At 44.3% G+C, this 12,709-nt stretch overlaps 1 protein-coding gene across 5 annotated transcripts in view; it reads right to left on the minus strand.

Moving 5' to 3' along the window:
* Window positions 1-12,709, minus strand: part of LOC143764925 (NACHT, LRR and PYD domains-containing protein 3-like) — a 178,414-nt gene that overhangs the window by 11,451 nt on the left and 154,254 nt on the right. For 4 of the 5 annotated variants that reach the window (XM_077251044.1, XM_077251042.1, XM_077251039.1 and 1 more), the window contains 2 exons: window positions 3,078-3,245; window positions 1,597-1,776 (listed from right to left, as the gene is read on the minus strand). In XM_077251044.1, the coding sequence (XP_077107159.1) occupies window positions 1,597-1,776; window positions 3,078-3,245 (348 nt within the window). The remainder of the gene's footprint in view (window positions 1-1,596; window positions 1,777-3,077; window positions 3,246-12,709) is intronic. The other variant, XM_077251043.1, reaches the window with a different exon arrangement.

Genomic DNA, 12,709 nt, shown 5'->3' on the forward strand with positions numbered 1-12,709 from the left:
TTCGGTTCTAAAGGGGGATATCACGGTAGCTGACCCGGTCCGTGGCCCTAGGGACGTCCGTTTTAAAAGGGAGGGAAAGGTCTTTAAAGGGATAATGTTTGTGACGCCACCTCTGGTATTCGGTCAGGGTGACTGACGCTGCTTAGGGGTCCGCTGGGGTGATGTTATGGCAGCTAGATGGTATACCTTCCCACAGGTGAAGTGTATCCCCAGGACTTCCCAGAGGTGTAGGTGGTGAATGGTGTGAGGCGCACTGAAGAACGAGGACACAAGGTTGCAGTCTCTTTACCTTTACTGAAGGCTTCAGCATCCACAGTCCAGGGTACAGACCACAGGGTAGGCAGAGTCCGGCCGGTCCGAAGGCAATTCCAGAGTCCCTTTATCCAGGTGGAAATCAGTAGCCTTCCTCTAGCACCTGGGTGTTGTAGTACCTTACTGCTGAGCTTCCCAAAAGGTCCTCACAACTGTTGTAGATGTTATGTCTCTCTCTCTGTCCCCCTGATAGTAAGGATAGGACAAACCCATATGACTGATGGCCTGAGGCTTTTTACAGGGACTCTAGCACGCCCCAGCCCCCACAAGTTGCCACCGTGCCTCCTGGGTATAGGTTGGGCAGGTAGCGTGGAATTAGCTGTCCTGCCGGTCTCTGGACCAAGGCATAGAGACTGTTGCTCCGTCGGTGTTCCGGCTACCGGATCCTGCACCTCAGAAGGAGGCAGCCTTTGCAGGGCAGAACTCCTTCTGGTTTCCTCTCCTTTTGCTATGACTTCATTTCTCACCCTCTACAATACAATTCGCTGTTCGTGTCTCTTTCTTAGGATGCTGCCGCACGTCGGGCAGGCGCAGCTCCATGGCCTTCTGTCTAGGCCTCTGACAGGATCCCACCCCTGTCAAGGACCACCCTGTCGGCAACTCCTCGATGTTCCTCCTTCCCCTCTGTCTGCCTGACAGGTACTGACTGAGTGAAGCTCAGCCAGCTTCTAACTAACTTCCTATCAAGACCACCAGTTTTACCTAATTGTGAAGAGTGCCCTAATAAATAGGAGCATAGCTCCCCCTGGTGGACTGGAGTGTAAAGTGTGTTGCATGGTTTGTGATACCTAGTAAAGAGATCTCCTTTATTGCCTTCAAACGTAACATCACTCCCCCTGGTGGAAGAATGACATTACTGCAACGACCAGGACCCTGGGGCGCTGCACATAAACCTTTTGTATTTGTTAGTTAAAGCTTTAAAACTTATGAAATGCTGATAATTGTAATTCAGTAACCATAGAAACAGCACTAAAATATCTAAAAACACTAAGGCAGCAAAGCCAAGATTTGTGACAGTGGCAAAACTTATGGCTTCAGCTGTACTGTGTTAGTTGTTGAGTAGAGTACAATGTAATTCATAGTTTCTCTATGAAAGGAAATATTATGATCATGATGAATGAGCCTTAATGCAAATACTTGGACCAGTCTGATACTCTCTTCACCATAGATCCCAAGACAAGGTGCTTGGGTGTCCACAAGGGAATAGGAAGGGTTTTCCTGTAATGATGCATTATTAATTTAGAGATATCATATACTCTCATTTTGAATGTGTCTAGAACCTACTTTTTCTTCTCTGAGATAGAGGCAAGGCTGCTGAATCTCTCACATAATTCTTGAACTTCAGACTCTGTTTGCTCCTCACAAATGTACATAGACACCTCCAACTTGATCAAAGTTGAGTTTGTGATAATTACAGAGTGGAAATCTTCACAACAAGACGATTCCAAATTACAACCCCATAATCTGCAGATAAATGAAGTAAACAATTCCATTATTCCTTCCAAAAATTAAAACTGCTCATGTACAACCCATTGTGCACATGGACATTACAAGTAATGAAAAAGTGCTCATGTTAACTGGCTTTAATAGAACTTTCCAATCAGCGTGCCTGCAAAGCAAGCCTATATTCTGATTAACCTGGCATCACTCTATAGGGTGCAACCAGACCACTATATAAATCGGACCGAGATTGGATCACAATGTACGGCAGTGGTCCCCAACCTTTCTGACCTTGAGAGCCACATTCAGCTTAGAGAAATGGTTGCGAGCCACATTCAGCACTGAGGGTCGCAAGCCACATCTAGCTCCCACCCCCTTCAAAGTAGTGTCAACCAAAGCCCCCATTACAGGTATAATGATAACCAAAGCTTTTGCACAGAAATCACTCCAAAGCAGTACACTGAGATCCAAGGGTTCCCACAATACCCCCTTTCAGTATTCTCCCATCAAGGTCTCCCAACACACTGTCACATCCAGCTTTAAGCACCTCCTCTAACAGGTAGTACCATCCTCTAGCGTACCATACCTAAAACATCTCTAAACCCCTAAGACCAGTAAATGTGCATCCAGGTCTGCACTTCTGTGCAGGGCTGCTCACAAAATTAATCATTTTGAGATGTGCTCTTCATACCTGTTTGCTAGACCTGGAGCTAATGCACCAAGCTAGTAGACAGTCATGAGCCACAATTCATGGGACCGCGAGCCACATGTGGCTCCCGAGCTACAGGTTGGGGACCCCTGATGTACGGACTGGCCAGCAGGTCTCCCAACCCGAGAGTCACAGCTTCATGTATTTCTATGCAAGTGTTATGCTCAGGTCATGAGAGTTACCGGACAGTCCGTGCAATTTATGCAGTTGAATGACTGCGCCCTTATTCACAGCTATCAGGAAGACATATGTCAAAACATTATACTGCCACCCCACCTCCCATTTTGTTTTGCCGGTAATTAATGGGACAGTTCAGGGTATCTGTGCTCATCCTTTCTTTTTCTTGAATTTGGTTAAGAATTCCAGTTTCAGATAACTAATGGAGTTCTCTCATGTTCCTTGCATATTCTAGAATGTAAAAACCACAAAAGGAGGAAAAAGAGGATAAAACCTCCACTATTCTAGAAAAAACAACAGAAAAACAGGCAAAGGTGCTTACCTGTCTAGGCGTTGAATCAAATGCAGTATCATGGTGCAGTGGGCCCAAGTAAAGATGGTGACATTTATATTATTTATATATTATTTATATTTATATTCTAGAATGTATAGTTCCTACCTCAGCTTCTGTAGGGGGCAACCTGGATGTCTCAGTCCTTTACACAGTAGTTTTACACCATCCTGAAGACTATTATTTGAGAGATCCAGTGTAGTCAAAAATTGATTGGTCATTAGAACTGAGCAAAGATCATCACAGCAGGAAGAAGTGAGTTCACACTCGGACAATCTACATGGAAAGGTTCAGAAAGTGAGCAAGTCATTGTCATAACCGCAGCTTGTAAAGTAGATGCCAAACCTACAGAACATACAATTCAGTTGATGGCATCAATAACTAAATCAGTGGACCAAGGCAAGATTTTTTTTTTAATTGTTTACACAGGGCACATTTCCCTGCCTGTTTTTAAATGTGTTTTACCTGACAGAAACGGACAGCTACTTTTCATATCTTGACAGGGTGATTTTGAACACGGCGATACTAAATATGTGTATTTTTATTTTTTAAATATTATATTGTGAATGGGGCAAAGGGGATGATTTGAACTTTTTTTTTTTATATGCGGAAAAACTTTTTTTACTCTTTACTGGCTTCAATAGTCTCTTTTGGAGACTTGAAGCTGCAATCATCTGATCGCTTGTGTTACACATACAGTGGGTACAGAAAATATTCAGACCCCTTTAAATATTTCAGTTTTTCTTTTTTAAGAAATTTGCAAAAATTTCTACGTTTTTTTTTTTTCAGTCAAGATGGGGTGCAGAGTGTACATTATTGAGAAAAAAATGAACTTTTTTGAATTTACCAAATGGCTGCAATGAAATAAAGAGTGAAAAATTTAAAGGGGTCTGAATACTTTCCGTACCCACTGTAGCAGGGCTATGAAACCACATGTTGGTTTCGAAAAAAAACAACACAAAGACTGGAATTCTCAAGAAAATTCCCATTCTCAAGAAAGGCAGTGCAACATCAACTGAACTTTACGGTACCATTGAAGGAATAAAAGAATCCACTCTATCCATAAACAGACAGTTGGTGAGGGAACACATAGCTAATTTAAATTAATTTAAATCTCCTGGTCCAGATGAATTACATTCTAGAGTACTGACAGAGTTAGCAGAGGAAATTGCAGAACTACTAGCCAGAATCTTTGAAAAATCCTGGAAAACAGGAGAGGTCCCAGAAGATTGGAGAAGGGCAAATGTCCCCATCTTAAAAAAAAGAAAGAAGATGGAGCCAGGAAATTACAGGCCAGTGAGCCTTACTTCTATACCAGGAAAGGTATTTGACCAAATTATTAAACAGTATGTATGTAAGTACTTGGATATGAATACAGTAATTAACCAGAGCCAGCATGGGTTTGTAGCAAACAAGTCATGCCAGACTAATCTAATTTCATTCTATGAAGGAATCACTGACTGGGTGGATCAGGGAAATGTCATAGATATAGTATATCTTGACTTCAGCAAAGCATTTGATAAAGAATCTCATTCTAGCCTTATTGAAAAAATGACCAAGTATGGGGTTGACAAGTCTACGGTTAGGTTGATTCATAACTGGCTCAGTGATCATACTCAAAGAGTGATAATAAATGGTTGCATACAATTGGAAAAGTGTAAAAAGTGGGGTACCACAAGGCTCTGTCCTGGCCTCAGTGTTGTTCAACATTTTTATAAATGATCTAGATATGGGAACTGAAGGTAAACTAATCAAATTTGCAGACGATGCCAAGCTAGGAGGTATAGCTAACACTAGAGAAGACAAAGGATTCAGAAGGATCTAGATAAGCTTGGGCAGCTACTAATAGAATGGTATTTAACAGGGAGAAATGCAAGATTCTATATCTGGGCAAGAAAAATGAAAATTACATCTATAGAATGGGAGGAATAGAACTAAGTATCAGCACATGTGAAAAAAGTCTTGGGTATACTAAAGGTACCATTACACTAAGCGACGCTCCAGCGATATAGACAACGATCCGACCTAAACTAGATCGCTGGAGCGTCGCTGTTAGGTCGCTGTAGAGACGTCAAACACAGCAGCTCCAGAACGATGCAGGAGCGATCCAGTGACGTAACGGCGACTCACTTATCGTTCACGCTCCATGTAAAAACATTGCTGACATCGTTGCTTTTGCTGTCAAACATGACGATACACGCCGATCTAGCGACCAAATAAAGTTCCAGACTTCTAGCTCCGACCAGCGATATAACAGAGGGATCCAGATTGCTGCTGCGTGTCAAACACAACGAGATCGCTATCCAGGACGCTGCAACATCACGGATCGTTGTCGTTCTCGTTGGAAAGTTGTTTAGTGTGAAGGTACCTTAACAGATCACAGACTGCACATGAGTCAACAGTGTGATGAAGCAGCAAAAAAGGCAAATACAGTTCTGGGATGTATGAAGAGAAGCATAGTCTAGATCACGTGAAGTAATTATCCCCCTTTATTCCTCCTTGGTCAGGCTTCATCTGGAATACTGTGTCCTGTTCTGGGCACCACATTTTAAAAAAGACATTGAAAAACTGGAGCACGTTAAGAGAAGAGCTAGCAGGATGGTGAGCAGACTGCAAATTATGTGAGGAACGGTTAAAGGATCTGGGAATGTTTTGCTTGCAAAAAAGAAGGCTGAGAGGAGACTTAATAGCTGTCTACAAATATCTGAAGGGATGTCACAGTGTAGAGGGATCATCCTTATTCTCATTTGTATAAGGAAATACGAGAAGCAATGGAATAAAACTGAAAGGAAGAAGATACAGATAAGATATTAGAAAAAACTTTGATATTGAGGGTGATCGATGAGTGGAACAGGCTGTCACGAGAGGTGGTGAGTTCTCTTTCAATGGAAGTCTTCAAACAGAGGCTGAACAGGCATCTGTCTGAGATGGTTTAGTGAATCCTGCATTGAGCCGGGGGTTGGACACGATGACCCTGGAGGTCCCTTCCAACTTTAACATTCTGTTCTATCTTAACAGCGCAAACAAAATAACAACAAATACTGTCCATTTCTCACCTGATGACAGGTCCTCTTTAATTAACCTAAATGTATAAATGTCCTCATTCAACAAATCTTGCTACTAAAATATCATACCAATTTTCTTCCATTTATTCACCACTGGTATATTGAAGTATTGGTTAGAGCAGAGGTGAGCAATTCATTTTTGCAAGGGGCAACATGAGAGACCATGACTGTAGTGGAGTGCAGAACCAATAGGCTGAAATTAATTCTGCTCAAAATTAATATTCGCATATTAATTATAATTATTTTATATTAATTGCATCACTTAATATTGTACAGAATTAAAGAGGTTGTCCACTACTTTTTCATGAATGACCTATCCATAGGATAGGTCTTTAATGTCTGACTGGTTGGGGCCCGACACCCAGCACCACCGCCGATCAGCTGTTCTCAGTACCAGTGGCGGCTGCCAGCTGGAAATGCTCAGTTGCAGAGCTGCTCCATCTTCTGATAGTGGCCGCCGCAGGGTACTACACATCCGCCTTTGAATAGGAGGCAGATGTGTAGTACCCTGCTGCTACCACTATCAGAAGACAGAGCCACTCTGCAACTGAGCATTTCTGGCCGGTGGATGCTGCCACCAACACTGAAAACAGATGATTATTAGTGGTGTCGGACCCTGACCAATTAGACTTTGATGACCTATCCTATGAATAGGTCAGCAGTGAAAAAGTAGTGGCAACCTCTTTAAGTAAGCTGGCATCATGAGCCCGCACACAGCCCCCCTATATACCGTATAAGCTTACACATAGCCCCTTTTATATAGTGTGAGCCTCCACACAGTCTTTCACATACATTATAAGCCTCTTCATAGCCCCTATATACAGTGTGGGCACCCACATAGCCTTCTAGATACAGTATAGGCCCCTACATAGTCCCCTATATACAGCGTGAGCACCCACATAGCCTACATACAGTATAAGCCCCTACATAGCCCCCTATGTACAGTGTGAGCACCCACATAGCCTTCTACATACAGTATAAGCCCCTTCATAGCCCCTTATGTACAGTGTGAGCACCCACATAGCCGTCGACATACAGTATAAGCCCCTACATAGCCCCTATATACAGTGTAAGCACCCACATAGCCTTCTACAGTAGTGTTCAAAATAACAGCAGTGTGTTCAAATACATGAGTTAAGCACAACATTTCTATACTAGTTTTTATTTCCATGCATTGGGAATATTGCACACTGTTTTCTAATTCAAAACATGAAGAGAAATGTATATAATTTTTAACTAGAGAAATGTATATAATTTTTAACTACTAACTTTTTACAGAAAATAACAAAAAATGAACATTGGGCTGTTCTAAAAAAAATAGCAGTGCCGGCATTTGTCTTTATAAACTCACAATATGTACCATATATACTCGAGTATAAGCCGAGATTTTCAGCCTATTTTTTTAGGCTGAAAGTGCCCCTCTCGGCTTATGCTCGAGTCATTGTCCCAGGTGGGCGGCGGGGGAGGGGGAGCGGCAGCTGTCACATCATAGTCACCTGCTCCCGGCGTGTCTCTGCATGTCTGCTTCTCCGATGATCTCCGGGTGCCGGCAGCTCTTCTTGTGTTCAGCGGTCACGTGGTACCGCTCATTAAAGTAATGAATATGGACGCGACTCGACTCCCATAGGGGTGGAGCGTATATTCATTACTTTAATGAGCGGTTCCAGTGACCGCTGAACATAGGAACAAGCTGCCGGCACTCGCCAGAGACCATCAGAGAAGCAGGGATGTGCAAACCGCGCCGCGAGGGTGAGTATAACAAGGGAGGGTGAGCCATGCGATATTCACCTGTCCCCGTTCCACCGCCGGTCTCCGTTTTCCGCATCCTCTGGCTGTGATGCAATGCGATTATGTGTTTAGCATGCGCGCCGATCTCTGCCTGAACAGTCACTGCAGAGGCACGGAAGACACAGCGGCGCGCGGCGGTGGAACAGGGACAGGTGAATATCGCAAGTGCTGGTATCCCCGCCTGCTCAGGACAAGAGGTGAGTAGGTCATTTTTTTTAATCGCAGCAGCATATGGAGCATAATATTCTATGAAGCATCTTATGGGGCCATAATGAACTGTTATGCATCATTGTATGGGGCAAATATTTCTATGGAGCATCTTATTTGGCCATAATCAACTTTTGTGCAGCATTGTGTGGGGCAAATGTTTCTATGGAGAATCTTATGGAGTCATAATCAACCTTTGTACAGCCTTATATGGGGCATATTTTTGTATGAAGCATCTTATGGGGCCCATCATAAACTTTATGGAGCATTATATGGGGTGTATTTTGTATGGAGCATTATATGGGGCTCCTGATTCAATATGGAAATTCAAAAACACTTAATCTACTGATGTCTCAATTAATTTTACTTTTATTGGTATCTATTTTTATGTTTGAAATTTACCAGTAGCTGCTGCATTTCCCACCCTAGGCTGATACTCGAGTCATTAAGTTTTCCCAGTTTTTGTGGCAAAATTAGGGGTCTCGGCTTGTACTCTGGTCGGCTTATACTCGAGTATATACGGTACTTGTTTTTTGTGGATTTAGCATTCCTATGAATCACTAACCTAATATTTAGTTGTGTACCCACAGTTTTTTAGAACTGCTTCACATCTATGTTGCATAAAGTCAGCCAACTTCTGACACCTGTGAACTGTTATTCCAGCCCAGGATGCTTTGACTACATCCCACAATTTGTTGGCATTTGCTGGCTTTTTTAAACGGCATTTTTAATGTCATCTCACAAGCGTTCTATCAGGTTAAGGTCCAGGGATTGTGGTGGCCAAGCCATAAACTCGATTTTGTTAGACTGGAACCAAGATTTTGCTTGTTTGCTGGTGTGTTTAGGGTCGTTGTCTTGTTGAAACACCCAGTTCAATGGCATATCCTCTTCAGCGTCAGACAACATGACATCCTCACCCATCCCTTGTAGATTGTGAGCCCTCGCAGGCAGGGTCCTCGGGTCCTCTCTCCTCCTGTACCGGTTGTGACCTGTATTGTTTAAGATTATTGTACTTGTTTTTATTATGTATACCCCTTCTCACATGTAAAGCGCCATGGAATAAATGGTGCTATAATAATAATAAATAATAATAATAATCTTCAAGTATTTTAATATATGCAAACTGGTCCATGATCCCTGGTATGCGGTAAATAGGTCCATCACCATAGTAAGAGAAACGAGCTCATATCATGATGCTTGCACCACCATGCTTCACTAGCCTCACAGTGTACTGTCGCTTGAATGCAGAGTTTGGAGGTCATCTGACGAACTGTATGCGGCCCTTGGAGCCAAAAAGAAGAATTTTACTTTCTTCAGTCTACAAAATGTTTCTCTATTTCTCTTTAAGCCAGTTGATGTGTTCTATGGCAAATTGTATCAGCTTCAGTATATGTCTTTTTTTAACAGTGGGCCTTTGCGGGGACTTCTTGCTAAGGCTGGGTTCACATTGCGTTATAGGAGTCCGTTAGACGGACTACGTTACACCGCAGCAATACGTGGTGTAACGCAGTCCGTTAATGTCACAATTAAGTCCTATGTCGGACGCATCGCTAGTGCACGCCCACTATGGGCGTGCGCTAGCAGTGTGCTGTCATTGAGTGACGGACCCTGGGGCGCGGGCTGTAGCGTTAACGGGTCCGTCACTGCTAGCGCAGATAGAGCATCAGCTAGCTCTATCTGCGCTAGTGCGATGACATATCGGCACTTGCATTAACAGCAGCCCGTTAACGCATGTGCAGAAAGGGCTGCTGTTAACGCAATGTGAACCCAGCCTAAGAGATTAGCTTCACACAGGCGTTTTCTAACTGTCACAGTACTCACAGGTAACTTGAGACTGTCTTTGACCATCCTGGAGCTGTTCATTAGCTGATAGAGATGGGCGGACACCTGGATGTTCGGGTCCAGCAGGTTCGGCAAAACAGTTACAAAAAGTTCAGGTTCGGGTACCAGAACAGTCCCCCAGACCCGAACCTGAACCCCATTCACTTGAATGGGGGGCCCGAACATCTCCTGTCTGCCAATCTGTCATGTGCATGACAGCACGGCAAACTGTCATGAATCCCCAATGGCTAGGGATAGCACAGGATAAGCAAGTATAATAAATATCGGACGAGCTCTAGGGTGATGGAACCTGGGCTGACCGCTGCCCTACGCCTGACAAACGCAACTAGAGATAGCCAGGGAGCGTGCCTACGTTGGTTCTAGACGCCACGCACCAGCCTAAGAGCTAACTAGTACTGCAGAGAACACAAGACCTCACTTGCCTCCAGAGGAATTAACCCCAAAGATATAGTTGCCCCCCACATGTATTGACGGTGAAATGAGAGGAAGGCACATACATAGAGATGATGTATATAGCTTTAGCAAATAGAGGCCCGCTAAAAACTAGAAAGCAGAATGACACAAAAGGGGACTGAGCGGTCAGCAAAAAACCCTAATCAAAAAAACCATCCTGAGATTACAAGAACCCATGTGCCAACTCATGGCACATGGGGAGAACCTCAGTCCACTAGAGCAACCAGCTAACAAAGAGACATTCTAAGCAAGCTGGACAAAAAACCAAACAACTGAAAATCAGCACTTAGCTTATCCTGAAAGATCTGGGAGCAGGTAGGCAGGAACCAAACAGAGCACATCTGAACACATTGATAGCCGGCAAGGGAAATGACAGAGAGGCCAGGTAAAATAGGAAACACCCAGCCTCTGATGGACAGATGGAAACCAAAGGCCGCAACCCACCAAAGTCACCCAGTACCAGCAGTAACCACCAGAGGGAGCCCGCAAACAGAATCCACAACAGTACCCCCCCTTGAGGAGGGGTCACCGAACCCTCACGAGAACCCCCAGGGCGATCAGGGTGAGCTCTATGGAAGGCGCGGACCAAATCAGTCGCATGAACATCGGAGGCGACCACCCAGGAATTGTCCTCCTGACCATAACCCTTCCACTTAACCAAATACTGGAGTTTGCGTCTGGAAACACGAGAATCCAAGATCTTTTCAACAACATACTCCAATTCTCCCTCCACCAGCACCGGAGCAGGAGGCTCGACCGAAGGAACAACAGGCACCTCATACCTCCGCAACAACGACCGATGGAACACATTATGAATAGCGAACGATGCTGGGAGATCCAAACGGAAAGATACAGGGTTAAGAATCTCTGAGATCCTATAAGGACCGATGAACCGAGGCTTGAACTTAGGAGAAGAGACCTTCATAGGGACAAAACGAGAAGACAACCACACCAAGTCCCCAACAAGAAGTCGGGGACCCACGCGGCGACGGCGATTAGCAAACTGCTGAGTCTTCTCCTGAGATAACTTCAAATTGTCCACCACCTGATTCCAAATGTGATGTAGCCTGTCCACCACCACGTCCACTCCAGGACAATCCGAAGACTCCACCTGACCAGAGGAAAAACGAGGATGAAACCCCGAATTACAAAAAAAAGGAGAGACCAACGTGGCCGAACTAGCCCGATTATTAAGAGCAAATTCGGCCAGTGGTAAAAAAGCAACCCAGTCATCCTGATCAGCAGAAACAAAACACCTCAAATAAGTTTCCAAGGTCTGATTAGTTCGCTCCGTCTGGCCATTCGTCTGAGGATGGAATGCAGACGAGAAAGACAAATCAATGCCCATCTTGGCACAAAACGTCCGCCAAAATCTAGACACAAACTGGGATCCCCTGTCAGAAACGATATTCTCCGGAATCCCATGCAAACGAACCACGTTCTGAAAAAACAAAGGAACCAACTCAGAGGAGGAGGGCAACTTAGGCAAGGGCACCAAATGAACCATCTTAGAAAAGCGGTCACACACAACCCAGATAACGGACATTTTCTGTGAAACCGGGAGATCAGAAATAAAATCCATGGAAATGTGCGTCCAAGGCCTCTTCGGGATGGGCAAGGATAACAACAACCCACTAGCCCGTGAACAGCAAGGCTTAGCTCGAGCACACACTTCACAAGACTGCACAAAGGTACGCACATCCCTAGACAAGGAAGGCTGTCATGATTCTCAATGGCGAGAGAACATAGCCCAGCATATATGAGAACTAGCTCTTGGAAGATGGAAACTATACTGACCATGAACTAAACCTGCCACACAACTAGAAGTGGCCGGGTAGCATGCCTACGTTTTTTATCCCTAGATGCCCAGCGCCAGCCGGAGAACTACCTAATCCTAGCAGAGGAAAAGACAGTCCTGGCTCACCTCTAGAGAAATTTTCCCAAAAGGCAGACAGAGGCCCCCACATATATTGGCGGTGATTTTAGATGAAATGACAAACGTAGTATGAAAATAGGTTTAGCAAAATCGAGGTCCGCTTACTAGATAGCATGAAGACAGAAAGGGCACTTTCATGGTCAGCAGAAAACCCTATCAAAACACCATCCAGAAATTACTTTAAGACTCTAGCATTAACTCATAACACCAGAGTGGCAATTTCCGCTCACAAGAGCTTTCCAGACACAGTAACGAAACAGCAGCTGTGAACAGGAACAAAATGCAAAAACACACAAGGACAAAAGTCCAACTTAGCTAGGAGTTGTCTAGTAGCAGGAACATGCACAGAAGGCTTCTGATTACATTGTTGACCGGCATGAAACTGACAGAGGAGCAAGGTTATATAGCGACTCCCACATCCTGATAGGAGCAGGTGAACAGAGGGGATG

This window comes from Ranitomeya variabilis, chromosome 4 (assembly GCF_051348905.1).
Source record: "Ranitomeya variabilis isolate aRanVar5 chromosome 4, aRanVar5.hap1, whole genome shotgun sequence".
In the NCBI taxonomy this organism is placed as follows: domain Eukaryota; kingdom Metazoa; phylum Chordata; class Amphibia; order Anura; family Dendrobatidae; genus Ranitomeya; species Ranitomeya variabilis.